Below are 19,809 nucleotides of genomic sequence, written 5' to 3'. Positions count from 1 at the left end.
AGAGAGCTAAACTGGTGCTGTTCTGAAACTTGCAAAGCATGATATCTTCAAATATTTCCTTACAGAGAGGTGGTAAGGAATCACTGCATTGTGAAAGTTGAAAGCAATCTCCAAATGTTCCTTTTGCCAAGAAACAATCTAGACCAGTGATCCCCGACCTTTTTTAGTACCAGGGACTGGTTTCATGGAAGACAGTTTTTTTCATAGACTGGGACAGTGGGAGGGGGAGATGATTTCAGGATGAAACTGTTCCACCTCAGATCATCAGGCGTTAGATTCTCATAAGGAGTGCACGACCTAGATCCCTCCCATGTGCAGTTCACAACAGGGTTCGTGCTCCTGTGAGAATCAAATACTGCCACTGATCTGACAGGAGGTGGTGCTCAAACAGCAATGCTCGCCCGGGGGTTGGGGACCCCTGGTCTAAACAGATCAAGTAGCAGTAATTATAACGCTGTACTTCTCAAAATGGAGTACAGAAGTGCCCCTGAGGTGTGCAGTGTGTATGTATGTGGTGGGAGACAAGCAGGACATGAAAAACACTGATAAAGATGTTGCATTTTCGGCTGGGCGTGGTTGCTCACACCTGTAATCCCAGCATCTTGGGAGGCCGAGGTGAGTGGATCGCTTTGAGCTCAGGAGCTCGAGACCAGCCTGAGCAACATGGCGAAACCCCATCTCTATAAAAAAACACAAAAATTAGCTGGGTGTGGTGGTGTGTGCCTGTGGTCCCAGCTACTCAGGAGGCTGAGGCTGGAGAATCGCTTGAACCTGGGAGGCAGAGGCTGCAGTGAGCCAAGATCACGCCACTGTACTCCAGCCTGGGTGACAGAGGCAGATCCTGTCTTCTGGAGGAATTTTACTTGGTGGCTTTGGGAAACATTTTTTGATGTTAAAAACAAACGCGATGTTACTGAATAAAATGCAAACTTTCCACTCATTTTAAAGACAAGCCAGGAGTCAAGAAAACTTCAAAATCGTAGCAGTAGCCCCCAACCCTACTTCTTTGGGAACATCACTCACTTTATGCTGGTATTAGAGTAAGCTGGAAGGGAGGCTGAGATGTGCTGTTATACTGTATTGCAAGATCACCATCCAACCCTACCCAAGGACTCAAAAAGAGGCCAGTGTATCAAGGGAATATCTTGTGATTTTTAACCATTCAAGAATCACAACTGGAGAGGTCATGTGGTCTTGAAGATAACGTATGAAGCAAATACTACCAATTTACTACAAGTTTCCAATGTACTTTTGAACTTTATTCACTTTCCCACACTTACTGATAGTGAGAAATGTAAAAAAACAGAAAACATTGCTGGTAGGAAGACTGGTAGCATTTCATAAAATATTTGTTTCCTCATGTGTATGAAATACATATGAAATTAAAAGACAACTTTTAAAAAAGCACACACTCATGACTTACCTTTCCAAATGATCCCTGCCCTAATACTTTTAAAAGTTCAAACTGGGAAGGATCTGCCTTTTCATGTCCTTCCTTTACATGATGTGTGATTGCAATTTCTTTGATACTGACTTCTTCCTGTTGAGATAAATATAAGGGGAGCAAACAGGGTTAGCCAGAGCTGTTTTCTCCCGCTAAAAATCAAACAATATTAATTTAATCATACTAGAAATTAACTAGAAATCAATCTAATTTCTAAGCAAATTAGAAATCCTCAAATTAACATACAAAAAACACCATTTACCAACCCATCAAGTGAATATGCCACACATATATACTTTCGGTTAAGTGTCAGAGATAGTTATTATACCAGACTACTACATTGACCAATTTAACCTCTACATGACATTTAGTACTAAATATTTCCAAGTCTTCATTCTCTCTACTGGAGACAATTAGAATAGTTTTATTGGGTGGGGGCAGAGGGTGTAAAGAAGTCTGAAAATAACAGATCGGAATAATCTGCTGTGCTCTGGTGTGTGGTTATACTATGCAGAACTAATGCTATTTTTAAAAAGTGTTTATTGAGGAGAGGGGTTGAAAAATATTCCAGGGTAAAAATGGAGATTTCTAACCTCAATGTGGCTGTTTAAGTACACTGAAGTTTTATCCCTTTGAAATGTCTGTTACTTTCAGTTTCTAGAATAATCTGGGATCTGAAAGGGGAGAAAGGAGTAACACAAAAGGAGAAAAGATTTAACATTTGGATGGATAATCAGACATGGAAAAAAATGACTGTTCAGCATGGTGGAACAGTGAGAGGTATCTGGGTTAAGAGAAGGATTTTAAAAGACAGTGAACATTTTAATATATTTGAGGAAAAGTGTCAGAACAAAGAGAAAATATATGAAATATACACAGGATTTCGATTACTTATGTGAGATCAGCAGATTAGGTTATCTTATTTAATCAAGACACATATTGTATGTTATAGTCAAAAATTACAACAAAACAAAACCTGACAAAATCAGAAACATAAGCCTGTCAAAGACTAGCATTTCTATTTTGCTGACTATAATGTTTTTTTCTAGGTGCATAAGTACTGTTAGTAGAATCTCAATGTGTTATGTAAACATAAATAATCTATTGTTTTTGTTATTGTCTTATCCCAAACAAACATCTGCATTCACTTAACCTTTTCTGAGATGTCCTTAGAATGCTGGCAATATAAGGAATTACAAAGATTTCTCAAAAGGACATACCAGAATATCCTAACATGGTAGCTTTTGAAAATGAGTAGTAAAAGGAAAAAAGCTCCCAGAAAAGGAGAAAAAGGAATCCAGGCCCACTACTTTATTTCCAAGACAGAGGCTGTAATTTGTAGGTTATCCTACTACTTAGGCAGTTCAATCATATTGGACTCTCCTGGGACTTCGGGAACAATAATCAAATCATTTCCTAACATCAGTATAGCTCTTTATTTCACAGTTTCCCGTGCATTATCTCCTTTAATTCTCACAACGATCCTGTGCAGTAGGTATTAGCATAGAACCAAGCATTAGCTGACTCTTAAGACGCTACCTCTTTCCTCCAAATAAGACCAAGGTACAAGGGTTTCAGACACCCCTTTCTCCAGAGACCAAGGGCTTCAGAGTGATAGCTGTTAGTAGTCATTAGTACAATAGGGAAGGCAGGAAGCAAATTATCAAATTTTTTAAAAAACCTTTCAAAGAACAAAGTATACGTGGGATTAAGATTTAGATAGAAATCCAGCAAATACTATTATTGAGCACCTACTACATATCAACCCTGTGTTAGGTGTTTTTTCATGTTTTATATTCATGCTTCACAACAAATCTTTGACCACATATTAATGTTAGAGAGGACTGACATAACATAAATGAGTAAACCTTAGAACAAGCATAAACATTTCAGAGTTTTCTATGTACTCTCCCATTTACCACTAGAAATTTGACAGATCCTCTAAAAACAAACTAGTTTGAATATTCTACGGTCTGAAATTTAAAGAGATTAATTGAAGGCTAAAGATCACAAGCCAGTAAGTGGTAAATTCAGGGCTCAATTCTAGGTCTCCTGACTTTGAAAACAAGGCCCTTACCATTACACCACACTGAGATCAATGACAGGAAACCTATAGGCTTATGTCCCTGGTCTTCGTAACCGGTCTGTTAGCTCAGTTGATTACAGCAGTGTTCTTTGAACTTTTTGGTAGCACATCCTTAGCAGGAAAACGAACAAAAAAACCCAAAACAACAAAAAACACAAAACCAAAAATCCCTACATACACAGTATTTGTATCCTTAAAATTATATACACGTAAAGAAGTTCTCTTCTTTTTCTATACCCCAAAGTGCTGTCACATCATACTCTGAAGACTAACCAAGTTAATGGGCTGGATTCCAGCATGTCTCAGTCTCATGTTAAAAACCAAACAAAGAAACATACAAACAAAAACTATCTATTCAAGAGCCTAATTGGAAACTAGCAGCCATTTATGCCTTTAAATTATGAGGTCATAAAGAACTCTATTTTGTAATGTTATATATTTTTTACATTTTTCTTTTGTAGGTAAATGAGATGCGATTTATCAGGTAACAGTATTTTTTCACCTTATATTTCACAGCAAATCCTACAAAAATTGTTGGTCACAAATAAAGATGCAACACAAGCAGGGAAGAACAATCACCTAATTATAAACACATTCCATTTTGTAGCAGGCATACAGGATCAACCCTTACCCTTAAATAGTGTGAGTTACAATCAGGCCATGAACTTCAAAATAAACAATTACTACTCTCATCTTTGATGACTACCCTTCCTTTCATCTCATGTCAAATAAGTTACTAAAAAATGCAGAGTCTGACTGGGCACAGTGGCTCACTCCTGTAATCCCAGCACTTTGGGAGGCTGAGGTGGGCAGATCACCTGAGGTCAGGAGTTCGAGACCAGTCTGGCCAACATGGTGAAACCCTGTCTCTAGTAAAAATACAAAAATTAGCTGGGCGTGGTGGTGGGCACCTGTAATCCCAGCTACTTGGGAGGCTGAGGCAGGAGAATCGCTTGAACTCAGGAGGCAGAGATTGCAGTGAACCGAGATTGCACCACTGCACTCCAGCCTCCTGGGCGATAAGAGCAAGACACCGTCTCAAAACAACAACAACAACAACAAAAAGTAGAGTCTAGCCTGGACAGTATAGTGAGACTTTGTCTCTACCCAAACATTTACAAGATTAGCCAGGTGTGGCGGTTGGTGCGAGCCTGTAGTCCCAGCTACTCAGGGAGCTGAGATGTGAGGATTGCTTGAGCCCAGGAGGTGGAGGCTACAGTGAGCCATGATCGTGCCACTGCACTCCAGTCTGGGCAACAGAGCAAGACCCTGTCTCAAAAGAAAAAAAAAGCAGTGTCTCCCTTTGGTCCCTTCAGTATAACAACCACATACCGAAACACTATGTATCAAGCACAGTGTTGAGAACACTTTTCATTCTTTCTTTTTCTATTTCCAGTGGTATCATCAAGGTATAAGCCTTCATTACCTTTCATCTAGAAAATTGAAACTAGATTGGTTACTCATAATATCCCTTTCTGCCTGCGTCCACTCCAATTCATCTTTTTGACAAATTCACTTTCTGAAATTATACAGCTTCAGTCATATGACCAGGCTGTTCAAAAACTCCTCCAAGTTTTCTCAAATTAAATGCACTGCTTCACCTGGGCATTCGAGGTCCTCTACAATACGGCCTCAACCTACTTTTGTGATATTATCTCCCAACATTCTCTTACACATAGCCTTTTGTCAACCCAGGTTATTTCTTATTCCCTAAACTTTTTGTTTTTAAAATCAAAGTAATACATGCACGTTAGTAATAAACAGTGGCAGAACAGCTTATGGTGAAAAGCAAGTCTCTTCTCACCCTCATGCCTAGACTTGAAAAAAAACCAGTTCTGCATCTACTTTGATAATTTCTTAACTTATTAACCTTAAGACAATGTCTACTAACTTAAGGTGAGGGACTTACTTATATTATGCCCCTTCACTTCATCATCTTTTTCTCTATTGTTTGGTAATTATATTACCTTTACATAAACTTCTCATCTTTTCTCTGCTTTGGACAGAATCCTAACTCTTCCCTTTGAAAAAGGAGGCTAATAGTGCCCATATATTCTTCTTCTTAAACTTCTTCCCATTTGCTGCTAGCTGTATATAATTTTATTAATATTAAGGCTATTAATTTTAAGAAAATTAACATTTCCTCCTGCAACCACAACTAAATCCTTCATGCTCTATAGCCTGATTCTAAAGTTGAAAGCCTATAGACAACAGTATCCATATTACCATGACAATATATGGTTCAAATGAAGGCTAGGTAATATATTAAATTTCCTCTTATATGGGCCCATAACAACGACTCCCAGGCCAATCTAAGGGGACTTAAAAAAAAATTAAAAATAAAAACTTCATTAAATGTTAAAATGGTTACTTCACTGTTTTCAGTTTCCTATGTCTCTTTCTTAGATTACTGCCTTGTAACTTCCAAAGAAAGGTGTCGTGGAAGAAAACTTTCTGAACCTCACACATCTGTAAATGTTGTTATTTTGTCTTCCCATTTGTATAGTTTGGCTTAATACCAAATTCCAGAAGAAAAATAATCTTGCCTCACAACTTTGACACCATAGATCCACTGCCTTCTAGCATCCAGTTCTGCTGATGAGATGGGTGATGCTAGTCTAGTCACACTTTTTGGTAGGTCTGGTTTTACTTTCTGGAAGTTTTAAAGATTTTCTCTGTCCTTGTGTTTCTGAAGTTCCCCAATAGTGAGATAAACAGGGTCTTCTTTCCTTCAGAATGCTAGATGCTTGGTGAACCTTTATAATCTAAAGACCTGAATTCTTTAACTTTGTGGGGGAATTCTAACATTTATTTGATAATTTCCTTCCACTCATTTTTCAGGGCTTCTCTTTTTGTGACTCTTCTACTAATTGAATAGTGTATGTCTGAAATGGAATCGTTTATGTCATTTTTTCCTCCTATTTTCTGTTTTTTTTTTGAGACAGGGTCTGGCTCTGTCACCCAGGCTGGAGTGCAATGGTGCAATCTCAGCTCACTGTAGCCTCAACCTCCTGGGCTCCAGCAATCCTCCCACCTCAGCCTCCCCAGTAGCTGGAACTACAGGCATGTGCCACAACACCTGGCTTTTTCATTTGTTTGCAGAGACAGGGTCTCACCACGTTGCCCAGGCTGGTCTGAAACTCCTGAGTTCAAGCAATCCGCCTGATTTGGCCTCCCAAAGTGCTGGGGTTACAGGAATGAGCCATCATGTCCAGCACTGTCTCTACTTTCTAAGAGACTTTCTTGACTTTATCTTCCGACTTTCATACTAAATTTTTTATTCTGGCCAATCTTAAAGTAAATTTTCAAGTGTTTCTTTTCTTAGTGTGTGTGTGTGTGTGTGTGTGTGTATGTGTTTTAAAAAGCATCTTCCTCCACTCCCTACTCTCTTCCCCCCAAAACAGATGCGATCATTTCAAACCTCTTTAGGGATACAAACAGGGATTTATAAAATATTTTTCTAAATCAGGGCTCAGAGAGTACGGAAAATACTCTTGAGGGTGGAGAGAAAAGATCAATTCCTGTGGCAAGTTTGACATTGGTTCAAGTTTCAAAAACCTGCCACTGTTTCATCCTGAACACGCTTTTCTGTTCCAAGTTTAAATTTCATAAGACCTATATTTTTACTAATCACACCAGCAAACTATTTTCTATCTACTTTACATATATGCAAAATTACAGTAGTATAATACACAAAATATCCTGGGTTGGGATCTCGATGCCCAGATCATACTTAATGTCACCAGGTCATAGGACCATGACTATTTTAGAAATGAATCTAAGGTTCAACCAGGACATAATACTAATGCTTGGGCAATCTTGGACAACAGGTAGGAAAGCAACAAAGTACTTTTCTAGCTCATACTTGGAATCTAATGAGATGGATGCAGAAAGGAATATCAGATTTCCAAGGGCAGTGATAAGCCAAGAACAGACTGACATGTGCATGTGACAAACATATCTTATGTCACTAAATCACCTGCTACTGAAATAAATCTGTCACATGAAAACATAAAATTATAGTTTGACTTGACATTTTGTAAAACTGTGTTTTTGCCTATAAGTACATGGTAAAGCAGCTATATTAATAGTTTTATGGAAAAAAATTATGTTAATAAACTGGAACACAGACATAAATTATATACACTCTAATTATTCTGTGAGGCTCACATATTTTTACATTCTCTGGCACAACTGTTTTTAAAATGATAAATGGGTATCTGTCCATTCACTACCACAAAAAACTAACTTTGTGCATTTAAAAACAGTAATAATAAATTCCATGTTATTATTTTTACACAGACTATGTTGATTTGATAAGCAAAAGTCTGACTGTAGGCAAAATTTTGAGGATGGCAGCAGATCTACATCATGCCCTGTTACATTCTTCCTATATTTCCACCCCTTTCAGACATTTGCCACCTCCCTCAGCCTAGGTGTTGAATACCCTTAAGCTATGTGCGGGAATTCACTAATTCATTCTTCCATCCATTTAAACATTTATTTTTGAGCACCCGATACATGCTAGGTACTCTTCTAGGAGCTGGGATATACAATAAGTCAAATGGACCAAAAACTTTGCCTTTTTGACAACAGACCAAATAATAATAATAATAATAGGTAAATAAAGGTTAGAACATGATAAATACTATGAAGAAAAGATATTGAGTTGAGTAAAGGGATGAGAATAGCAGACATGGAAAGGGGGGATTGTAATTTTCAATAAAGTAGTCAGGGCAGGCTTTATCAATAAGATGCTATTTGAGAAAGACCTGAGGAAGGTGAGAAAGTCAAGCAACTGGGGAAAAAACATTCCTAGGAGAGGGATGAACCAGTACAAAGGCCAGAGTGGGAGCATACCTGGACACTAGAGTTTAAATCAGAGAGTATGAAAGAGAGGTAGAGAAGAATGAGGTCAGAGAGAGAACTAAAACTCATGTGGCTCTCCTGCTTTTCCTTTTTCCTGAACGCCTGGTCCCAGTGAAAATGTTTCTGATCTATGACATACTCTGTTAGAACCATTCATTTTCGTTGGAAGGCCATTCAAATTATGGGCCACGTATTGTACTAGGTGTTAGAGATACTAAGACAATTTACCTGGATCTCAAAGATTTATTATTAGATAAATATTTGTTGAGATATGACCCCTGATGGATAAAACGAAGTCAGCTCAGTTGAAACATATAATTTTAGAAATTCTGTAAAGAGTGTCATTTTGGACATCATGGAAAAATGAGGAGAAAATTTATGGGCAGGTAGATCTTTTGGTGTCCCTCAGTCATACAGAAAGCCACCCAGTCTGTTTCCCAGGACCAACAAAAGGTCCTTAGGTTTATACCTCAATGGTCTTTAAGGTCCACTCTTTAGTGGGGAAAAAAATCTACTGTTTCCTTTTCAAGTTGTGAGAGAAAAATATCATTTTGATCTTAAAATGTAAAAAGGATTAAAGAAACTGAAATTAATGCTATTTGTATTTGAATTATCGAAAACCTAATATTGTAACATGCTAACTAAGAAAACAAACTGAGAGATATTAACTGATTTCAAAGAATGATTCAACATTTGGCATTATGCCCTGCCTTGTATACATAATTTCCTTTTTCCTCCCCTCCCTTGAGTCAGGAAGTGTGTTCTTGAGGCATTTGTATTTTCTAAATTGTTTTGAATGCCAGAAAATATTATTGAAGCTTGAAGTAAAATATTTAAATGTTTCTTGGTAAAAGTCAGTAAGTATTTTCTAACTATGGATGTGTAACCATTTTTTGTTGTACCATAAAAAAGAGCTTACAAATGAAAAATACATACTTTATTTGTCCCTTAAATGTCATTCTAAATTAAAACTATCACTCTTTATATAGATACTTATAGTTCTATAATATGTAGTTTTATTTTAAAAAGATAATGTTAACCTCTTTGTAGATGATCAAGATACATAAAAATTATTTTGCTGTGACACAAAATTAGGCTGGTTATTCAAGCCATGGTGTGAAACTACGTATTAAAATATTCTAGATTACAATCTGACTGAATTCAATTTACTTCATTTGCTATGGAATGATAAATAAGCTCAACATTTTTCATTTAACCAAATTCTTTAAGAGAGCTTTAAATTCTTATAAGTCAGCTCCTTTTATCTATGTTTGAGAAAACAGCAAGCTGGTTCTCCAGATTAACATTTCTAATCACTGCCACAAAGAGCAGAGTTTTCTCCCAATCTGGAATCCTGATCAGCAAATTTAATTCTCTTTAAAGAGCTGCTGGATAGCACAATTCTCATGGCAAAATATCAAGTTGATTTTGGCAGGATTGTAGATTAAATATATTGCAAATTAACATCCACTAAGCCCATTTTAACAGAATAATTCTTTGAAAATTGTTCCTACTCTAAATCAGATAAAATTACTTGAAGTTATTTAAATATGGAGTTGCTTAAAAACTTCCATGTTTTTACAGGAACCGATTTCCACCAAAATGTGATTTTAAGTTATTGACTGCTTAAAATAACATACTCTCCTACTCACTAAAGTTGTTTTCATTGTAGTAATCTCCTAAATATTAGCAAATTTGCAATTCTGTTTATGCCTGGTTTAATTTTGAGAATTACAGTCATTTGTTTTACTATAAAAAATTACAAACACTAGCAAGATAAAAATTACTCTAGCACTAAAAAAAAACAAAAAACAAAAAACAAAAAACAAAAAAAACCAACCCAATGTGAAAGTAAGTTGACAAAATATACAGAGTTGAAATGTATAATATACATAACTGGCTTACTTTTAGTAAACAGAGATATTATCCCTTAAACGTTCTATCAAAACTGGTTTTGAATTTTGAAAAGCTGCTTTAAAGAACATATAAAATAATTACCATAATTATAGTTAGCTCCAACTGAAACATTTTATTCTTTAAAAGAAGCTGAACAGAGCTTACCTGTATAGAGCGAACACGAAAAGACAAAAATTTAAACATGGCTACGAAACCATGATCGTGATAAAAGAATTTCTGATGGTAAAACTTAAGTTAGAAAGGGAAGGCCAAGCCCCTGCAAAGTTTTCTCCTACCAGCTGTTCCGGCAATTAGAAAATTTCCTGTCAGGCGGGTCCTGAAAATGCTAGAAAAAGAGGCCGGACAATTTTCCCGTGGTAAAAGAAAGAAGAAACCTGCCGACAGGGGCACTAATGTAGCTGGATAGGTAGGGAGGCCAGAACAGGAAACCAAAACAGATTTGCTGATAGCCAAATCCTGTTGAAATGTTCTTTTCTCCTAGTTCCCAGCAATCCGGACAATTTTCACAACCAGTGAAACAAACGTTATTTTAGAATCCTGAGAAATGCCAGAATTTCTTAACTATATGAACCTTTAAAACAACCGAAACTAGTTGCCACTACTAAAAGTTGCTAAACTGATGCACAAGTGGAATTTGACCCTTTGCAGTGTGTTTACACGCACACTCAAGCCGTGGTCTCAAGACAATTTTAAGGTTATACACAGGCATGTCATGGGTGTTCCCTGTCAATGAGGAAGAGTTTCATAACTACAGGTAGAAAATGAAGATCACAGGCAAGAAACTTTTAAAATTGTGATGTACGGACAACTGCGACCTGTCTTAAATGAAAGTAAATTACTTTTGAATTTATGTTAGTCACAGCATTAATTATCAACCAGATTAAAGACTTAAAGGCCCATAGTTAAAACTCATATTCCTAGTTGATAAAATATAAGTTAAAAAGAAAAAAGAAGTCCAATCCTTGGGTTATTAGCAAAATGGAACACTTAAGAAGCCATTTTGGAAAAGAAGGAGGGGTCAAGCTACCATATAATCCCTCACTCCATTTCATTTCATACTGTAATACCTTATAGAAATTTTTCTAAGGTATTTTTGCTTTGGAAATGACAAGTATGCCAACATTCAGAACATAATCACTGCAATAGTGGCATTTAAAACATCCAAAGAACAGCAGCTTCAAGAGTTGTGGGATAATGCTCTACTTAATGAACATTTAACCTATGTGGAACCAACAAAAACCTCAAGGGTTAATCTACACAGCCTGTAAGAATTTAATAAAATCATGGAATTTTCAAAACCTGAAGACACCCTAGAAAGTACCAAGAATAATCGGCTCACTTTCTGAATGAAGAAACTGTGGTCAAGGTAGGCCCATATTTGGTGATGGAGCTATCTATAATGGGAGTTCAGTTTAGTACCCACTTACTGAGCAAACATTAGAGAGCCCATTATGTGTTACAGATCCTACATGAAAAGCCAGGACTCTTCCTCCTCTATCAAATTTTTATGAAAATGTTCTATAAATGACCTAATGGAAGTTGAAGAGTAACTAAAAAAAAAAAAACTTTGCTCAATTTAAAAAATTATCTTATATAACCAAATACATTAGCAGCAACAGGGACCCAAATAAATATCTAAGATAGAACTTTGAATTCTGCCTGGAAAATTGTGCACTCCTCTTGTTTAAAAACGCATGCTTCAGTTTTTCAGCAAGGCAGGCACTTAGGAACTCTCCCATCTCCCAAAAGGAATTACTTAAGACTCCTTACAACACTCCAAAAGGGCAGCAAGGCAAGGACAACCACCTAACACAGAATGGCAGTCTGAACATGAGGTGGCTCTTGAGACTATGTCAGGAAAAAGCATCATGTTTACTGCACAACTAATGAAGTAGGGTATCTCTGTAAGTAGCAGTCACTGACTTTATTCAAGTAATATTTTTAAACACGAGCAACCAAATACCCTTTTTTAAACGTAAAGGATTAGTGAAAATTGGCTTTAATTACTACTAGTGCTCAGGTTAATAATTCACATTTTGCTGTGTGTTATGCTTTTTAATAATTAGCACTAAGAAATGAAGTAATATTTCAGACACCAAAATCTGAAATAAGTCTCCAAGTTGAAATGATACCTTAATTAAAACAGTGTGGTACTACTATAAAACACAAATAGAGTGACAGAAAAGAATGTGGCACTGTACATCAGAGGGAGATGTTAGGATATACAGCTACTTGTTTGGAGAATGCAGATACCATAAGGGAAAGTATTAATACAGATTTGATTATAAAAGTTTAAAATGTCTTTATATCAAAAGGCACTATAAACAAAGTTAAAAGACTAGCTCATGTGATTGGAATTCCTTATAATCATATTACAATTCATCAATGAGCAACTGCTTTATTTAGGTGTTATCTATCTCCTAACCAGAATGTGAGCTCTTAAAGTTCTTTAGTACATCTCTTATGGTATTTATTACTGTTTAAGCACATCCCATTGCCCAGATTAATCTTGAGATTAATACCAAATATCACATATAAGACCTCAAATAAATGGCTTCCTTAATAAGTATCATATGCTGAAATCTGAAATGGATGCTACTTGTGTGGTTGTGCACATGAAACTAGATACTGTTCTTTTTTTCCATCTCTAACTTTAAAATTTCTTAAAATGTATCTTACTAAATTTTTGTTTTAAACATTTTATTGATTTATTCATTTACCTTATTATTTAAAAAGTAACTATTATAAAAATAATGGATGCCCATTATTGAAACTTAGATAATAAACAAAAAGGGAAAAAATTTTAAAAATCACTATTTTGGTGATTTTCTTTCCAATCTTTTCTATGCACATATATGAACCATACTACACATAGTATCACTTTTTCTGTAAAGGGACAGATAGTAAATATTTTCAGCTTTGCAGGACATACAGTTTCTGTCAACTCTGTCAGTGCAGTGAGAAAACGAATGGGTAAGGCTGTGTTCCAATAAAACATCTTTTACAGAAACAGGTGACAGGCCCATGAGTGTAGTTTGCTGACCCCTGTTCTCTATTCCTCAATGCATTATTAATAACTGTTGAAAATTCGATTATACAAATCTCCTGTTGTTGGGTCTTTGATCTACACTATGGTGCTGTCCCATCATTTGTACACATTCACATTTAGAAATAATTTCTAGAAGTAGAACTGTATATTCAAGAGTATGAGGCATTAAGGTTTTTGATCCTAACTTATTTGGCACGTTGTCCTCCAGGAGGAACCTGAATAATAAGGAGGGAACCACATCAAGACCTTGGGCAGGGGCAAACTATAGCCAGGCCTGGTCAGCCTAAGGGCCAAATCTGCCCATGTCCATCTCTGTTTAAATATTATCTTCAACCGTGTTTGCCCTACAATGGCTACCGCTGAGTTGAGTATTTGCAAGAGAGATCATATGGCCTACAAAGTTTAAGGTATTTATTTACTATCTGGCCCGTTACACACACAGTTTGCTGACTCATGGGGTAGAGTCCTCAAACAGAATGAACAGCAAATGCCAAAGCACAGAGATAGGAATGAGCTTAATGAATTCAAGACACGAAGGAAAGGCCACAGTGGCTAGAATGCGATGAACATCAACGAAAGAGGAAGGAAATGAAGAGGTAGCTTAGGGCCATATTAAGTGAGGCCTTAGACCCAAGAAATTTGGGTTTGTATTTTATTTCAAGTGTAATGGGAAACGAATCTTTCTCATTTTAGGCAATGACATTATTACCTTTCTCAAAAACCTACGAGTCCTTTTTGGCCTTTCCTTTCTTATCTAATTTCCTTCCTTTCATATTTAATCCCTCAACAAATTCTAATTTTATCTCAAAAATAAACCTCAAATCTGTCTATTTCTGTTTCCTCTGCCATTCCCAGTACAAACTATCATCTATTGCCATAAAACTGGTTTCTCTGCTTCTAAATTTTCCCTGTGCAATCCTTTATCTTCACAGCAGCCAGAATCATCTTAAAACAGAAATCAGACTAATTTATGCCCCTACCTCAAATTCTTCAATGGCTTCCCATTACAGAACAAACTCCAAACTTCCCATAGTCTACAGAGCTTAAAGTAAGCAGTAGTAAATGCTACCTTGATCCTGACTTGGAGATATACTCACTAATTCATTCAGACATAATGTGAATATTTGATCTTAGATATATAAAGTCTATTTCCTCTTTACTAAAAGAGGAATGAGTGTTTTGTGTAATGTCTTTTTATCTATTAATACTGTCACTTAATTTTTCCTCCTTTGATTTACTGATAACTTAGACAAATAAATTTCTTAATATTGACCTATGCTTGTATTTCCAGGAAAAAAATCCATTATTTTAATATAATTCTATACTTAATTTGTAAATATTTAGGATTTTTGCATTTATATTCATAAATTAAATTGGCATATGGTTTCCTTTTCTACGCTAACTCATTTTCGGGGCTATGCTAACTCTATAAAACAAACTAGAAGGCAAGGCAGATTTTTTCCTATGTTTTGGGACAACTTAAGACCACAGAGTGATCTATTTCTTGAAAGTTTCGAAGATTTTTCTCTTAAGAAATCACTGAGCTTGGCACTATAATCGGGGACAGAAAGTGTGGTAGTGCTAATTTTTTATGATTTCAACTTCTCCCAAGGCTATTGGTATACTGTTTCTCTCTCCCTTCCCAAATTTAGATTTTCCTAAAACACCATACATTTCACCAACTTTCATATTAGTATACTGTTACAGTTAGTATTCTATTAAGTTTTTGAAATTAAACCTAAGGAAAATTTCAACCATATGCAAAAGCAGACAGAATAGTATAGCCTTCATGTGCTCATCACCTGAGTTTAATAATTTTCAACTCATAGCCAATCTTGTTTCATATGCTCACTTCCCCAACTCCTGTAGTTAATTATTTTGAAGCAAATCTCAGACATCATATCATTTTATCTGTAAATATTTGGGTTGTTATGTTTTAATCTCCTTCCTATCTGTGCTTATATCCTGTTTTGCTTTCCTAATGTTGTGGATTTGCTTTTGTGTGTTTTCCCTTGTTTTCTAATTCGCTGATTTTTGAAATTATATTTAATTCCTTCCTCTTGTTTTTTATAGGTTTACTTTGTAGTTCTTTTTTTCTAGTTTCCTTCACTGAGTCCTTAGTTGCTTTGAGTTCTCTTATTTATTAATAAAGTTTTCTTTCAAGTATAACAATAACATTTAAGATACTACTATATTCTAGGCACTGTGCTTTACATGAAATTATCTCAGCTGATGCTCACCAATGAAGTGGGAACTATTATCCACACTGGATGAACAGAAGACTAAGGCTTAAAGAGAAGTTAAATAATCTGCTGCCCAAGTTCTTATAGTTTGGATGTGGAAATGGTCATGATGTTGGTGGAAGCATAACCAGGTAATTTGGTGTGGGGAAGGAGAGTGCACGTGAATGGTTGGTGGCTGACTTAGGTTAAAAAACAGGAAGTGCTAAACCTTTTCAACAGACCCCAAAGCAAGAGGGCTGAGTATGGGGACCGTGGCAGAGTTCCTGAAAACTTTTCTACACTATACATAACACCTGTCTGGCAAAACCCCAACCATGATTAAACCCAATTATTAACCATCCTCATGACCCCATAATGAGTGAACCCTGTTGAAAAAAAAAAATTGACCCATATGATAAAAACTTAAAGTTAACATGTTCTTAATTGATTCCATTGGATACATTTTTGTGTGTGGATCATTCCTTTTTTCAGACACTAAAAGATTTAATTTATAAGGATTTCCATCTAAGTGCAGGACAGTTAATTTTTTTAGGCACATATCCATCAACAGACAGTGTTATAAAGTGGTAAGAGCTTAAGGTTTTAAACCAGAGATGGAAAATAAGTTTCATGAAGATGATCAACTTGAAACAAATGGTAGTGACTTCCTAGAGCACTGAGCAGGATTTCTTAGGGCACTTTCAAAGTCCTGTCTAAATGGAAAGCATGCTATGTTTCACTCACAGAATCTCCCGTGGGCATGAAGAGAGGGTGAGAGGCAGCAGCACCATAGCCCCAGGTCTGAATTTTGCAGTTAAGTCACAAAATGCCCTAGGTGGTATTGCTTCTCTCCCTGTCCACACATTTCTTTTTCTTGCTTAGCCTGAAGTTCTTTTTACTTAGTCATGCTTGTCTAAAATAGTTAAATTTAAATACTCATTTAGGTAAAGGGGTTACAACTTTCCATATGCTAGTATTTCAGGTTGACTCAACCAACCAACCATTCATATTTGAATATAATTAAGTCACTTTGCTTTCTTTCAAAATATGGATGAGATCACTGAAACTAAAGGAATGGGTATTGTGATGAATACACCAGAACAGAAGAGAAGCAATTTTGGGTCAGAGGCATCATATGAGGCAAGCAAGCCATGATAAAAAAGGGAGTTTTGTTTTGTTTTTTTTTTTAAGCTCCTAGGGATGGAGGAACAGGACACTAGGAAGTGAAAAAATAGCCCTGAAAGAGAGCCAAAAATGTAGCAAAAGGAAACCTTTGCTTGTGCTTGGAAATCTTCCTGGTGTATACATACTCTATTTAATTCCACCATGCAGTGCTAATTATACTGCTATTTATCTCAGAAATATTTTCTAAGTGGCATATACTTAAATCTACTAGGGTATTTTCCCTCAAGCTCTGAGTGCTCAAATACACTCTCAACCAATGAGAGTTAGAACGGCAGACAACACACAGTCAATAAGTGTTATTAATATACCATGGTACAAATTTTCCCAGCCAATGAGCACTCTATTGTATTTTCCTGTGTTGAGTGAGTAATTCACTGCCTATTGTCTACTCTGCTGGGGCTTCTCTTTCCAGTGTGTGTTTGAACCATGATGACTGTAATAGGTGTGCAATGGTGTGCTGTTAACATGGCTGTTAAGGATCATTTTTGATGCTCAAATGCAAGTTTTAAGGCAGCTTTGTGTGAAGTAAAAGTTTTTACTTCAGTTAAATAAAGACAGGAAAGGGTTGAAACTTTAGAGAGCCAGAAGAAAGGATAACAGCATTAAAATGGCAGAAGATGGAAAAGAAGTAGGGCCGAGTATAGTGGCTCATGCTTGTAATCCCAGCACTTTGGGAGGCTGAAGCAGGTGGATCACTTGAGGTCAGGAGTTCAAGACCAGCCTGATTAACACAGTAAAACCCCATCTCTAAAATACAAAAATTAGCTGAGTGTGGTGGCATGTGCCTGTGATCCTAGCTACTTGGGAGGCTGAGGCAGGAGAACTGCTCGAACCTGGGAGGTGGAGGTTGCAGTGAGCCATTGCACTCCAGCCTCAGTGACAGAGTGAGACCCTGTTTCCAAAATAAATAAATAAATAAATACATACATACATACATACATACATAAATACATACATAAATAAGAAGTAGATCTAAGATATGGGAGACAGGCAGAGAGCAGGGCAAAGAACAAAGGGCAAGAGAAGAGATTAAGTGTGTGAAGAACAGAAAAATCCAGCCAGAACAGAATGGCTCTATCACAAATAGAAACCTGGGGGATATGTTCAAGAGACATCACAGGATTAACTCCATACACTAAGAAGGTCTGAGTGATAGTATTTAATGTTCAGGAGAAATCAGGCTGTCCTTTATGACCATCCTTTTAGTCAAACTGATTTAGCTATCTCCAACGCATCTCACTTTTCCTCCCTTTGACTTTTGTTTACACCATTTTCCCATAAAAGTGCATTTACCCAAATGTTGACATTTACTTCTCAAAAATCCTGTACCTATTTTTTAAGACTCAGGTTAAATTTCATGCCTTCTGTGAATTTTTGCCTGATCACACCAGTTACAACTGCTTTTTAAATTTCACTTAAATTTTTATCAAAGGCTAAAGTGTCAAAAAGCATTTCAAGGCTTGTAATGAGAAAGCAGCAGTACTCTATGCTCTTGGTACCCTTTCAGTTCTTTTCATTGTTCCCTCTTGTATTTGCCTTTATATGATAAATAATAACCTTATAATACTTTCTCTTGATTCATCAATTTCAGATATTACCTTTAGACATCCTATTACAGATGACTCGGTACTCATATCACAGATTTTGGTTAAATCAATATTTAGTCTTTACAATTATTATGACTATGTAAACACTGCTCACTGCCTAGGTAAAGAATATACTTTAGTTACATCTCTTGTGTGCAATTTTTATTTTTCCTTAAGTTCACAGGTGCTTTGTTTTTAAATTTACTTTTATTTTCTTTGTACCTATTTCAAATTCTTCCTACTCTGCAACAACCTCTCAAGTGAATTTTCAATACTCAAGCCTATTTAGATTCATCACTTCTATTCCCCCACCTCTTCCCCCAATCCTATTCCTGGAGGCAGCATTCTTGAAATTATCTGTCTACTTCAATCTGGACTGAGTACTCTCTAAGCTTCCTGCATGAACTAGTCTTCTGAAGCTTCCTCTAATCATCATAATGGGAAAAAACTTTCATCATGCTTGGAGTACTGGATCTTTTGTTTGCCGAATCCCATGTCTCACTTAGTTAATAACCCCCTAGTGTTGGCAGAGCCCATTTTCCAGCAACTTCCTAAAATAGGTCCATATCTGAAAATATCTTGGCTGAAAATCATTTTCACTAAGCATTTTAAACGCGTTGCTCCTTGTTTTCTAACTTCCAATGCTGAAAAGTCTAATATTCTTCTATCCAATCTTTTATATAGGATTTAAAAAATCTCTAAAAGCTTAGGGTCTTCCCTTTATCCCTAGTGTTTTGATATTTCATAGAGATGACCCTTCTTGAGAGTAGGTCTTTTTAAAATTTCTCTCATTAACAGGCTTTCAGAGGGATGTTGTAATCTGGAGACTCATGGTCCTCATTTTGGAAAACTTTTTTTTTTTTTAATTTGGTATTTTAGTATTCCACTTAATCTAAAAGCATCATTATCACTATACCATTATGAAAGATGCTGTCAATTAATATATGTCACACTATGAATTATAACAACCATTCTGATTTCAGAGATATTAAAATGTAAAAAACAAAAAATATGTTTCTTATGGTATTTCTTTCCTGCTTTCTTCCCCTTCATTTCCTCTATTGTCACTTTCTGGAATTCCTATTAGTTAGATGTTAGATTGTTCTTCTTTTTCTTTCCTACTTTCTACCTCTTATTGTTCTACTTTTTCAGAGTTTTCCTCAATTTTAGCTTGTAAATGTTCTACTAAAATGCAAAACATTCCTATTATATTTTTAACTTCTAAGAGTTTCTTCTTTTATGATTTCTTTTTTATGGCAATTTACTTTTTCTTAGGGAATCAATTTTGTCTCAACACTCAGAGGACACTAATTAAACCTGCTTTTTCCCTGCATTGTTTGTTCCTCCAAGATCTCATTATTTTATACTGGAAGACTTCCTCACATAACTGGTGATATTTGGCTTTCCATAAATATTTGAGAGTAAGGCACTAAGAAGTGGCCTGGCAGTTA

At 36.1% G+C, this 19,809-nt stretch overlaps 1 protein-coding gene across 6 annotated transcripts in view; it reads right to left on the bottom strand.

Annotated features, from left to right (window-relative positions):
* Positions 1–19,809, bottom strand: part of RPS6KA3 (ribosomal protein S6 kinase A3) — a 120,491-nt gene that overhangs the window by 59,158 nt on the left and 41,524 nt on the right. For all 6 annotated transcript variants that reach the window (XM_023198924.2, XM_023198925.2, XM_026451877.1 and 3 more), the window contains one exon: positions 1,424–1,540. In XM_023198924.2, coding sequence (XP_023054692.1) covers positions 1,424–1,540 — 117 coding nt within the window. The remainder of the gene's footprint in view (positions 1–1,423; positions 1,541–19,809) is intronic.

Source organism: Piliocolobus tephrosceles, chromosome Y (assembly GCF_002776525.5).
Source record: "Piliocolobus tephrosceles isolate RC106 chromosome Y, ASM277652v3, whole genome shotgun sequence".
NCBI classification, from domain to species: Eukaryota; Metazoa; Chordata; class Mammalia; order Primates; family Cercopithecidae; genus Piliocolobus; species Piliocolobus tephrosceles.
Note: the sequence above shows the minus strand (reverse complement) of the source record. Positions and strands in the feature narration are given on the sequence as shown.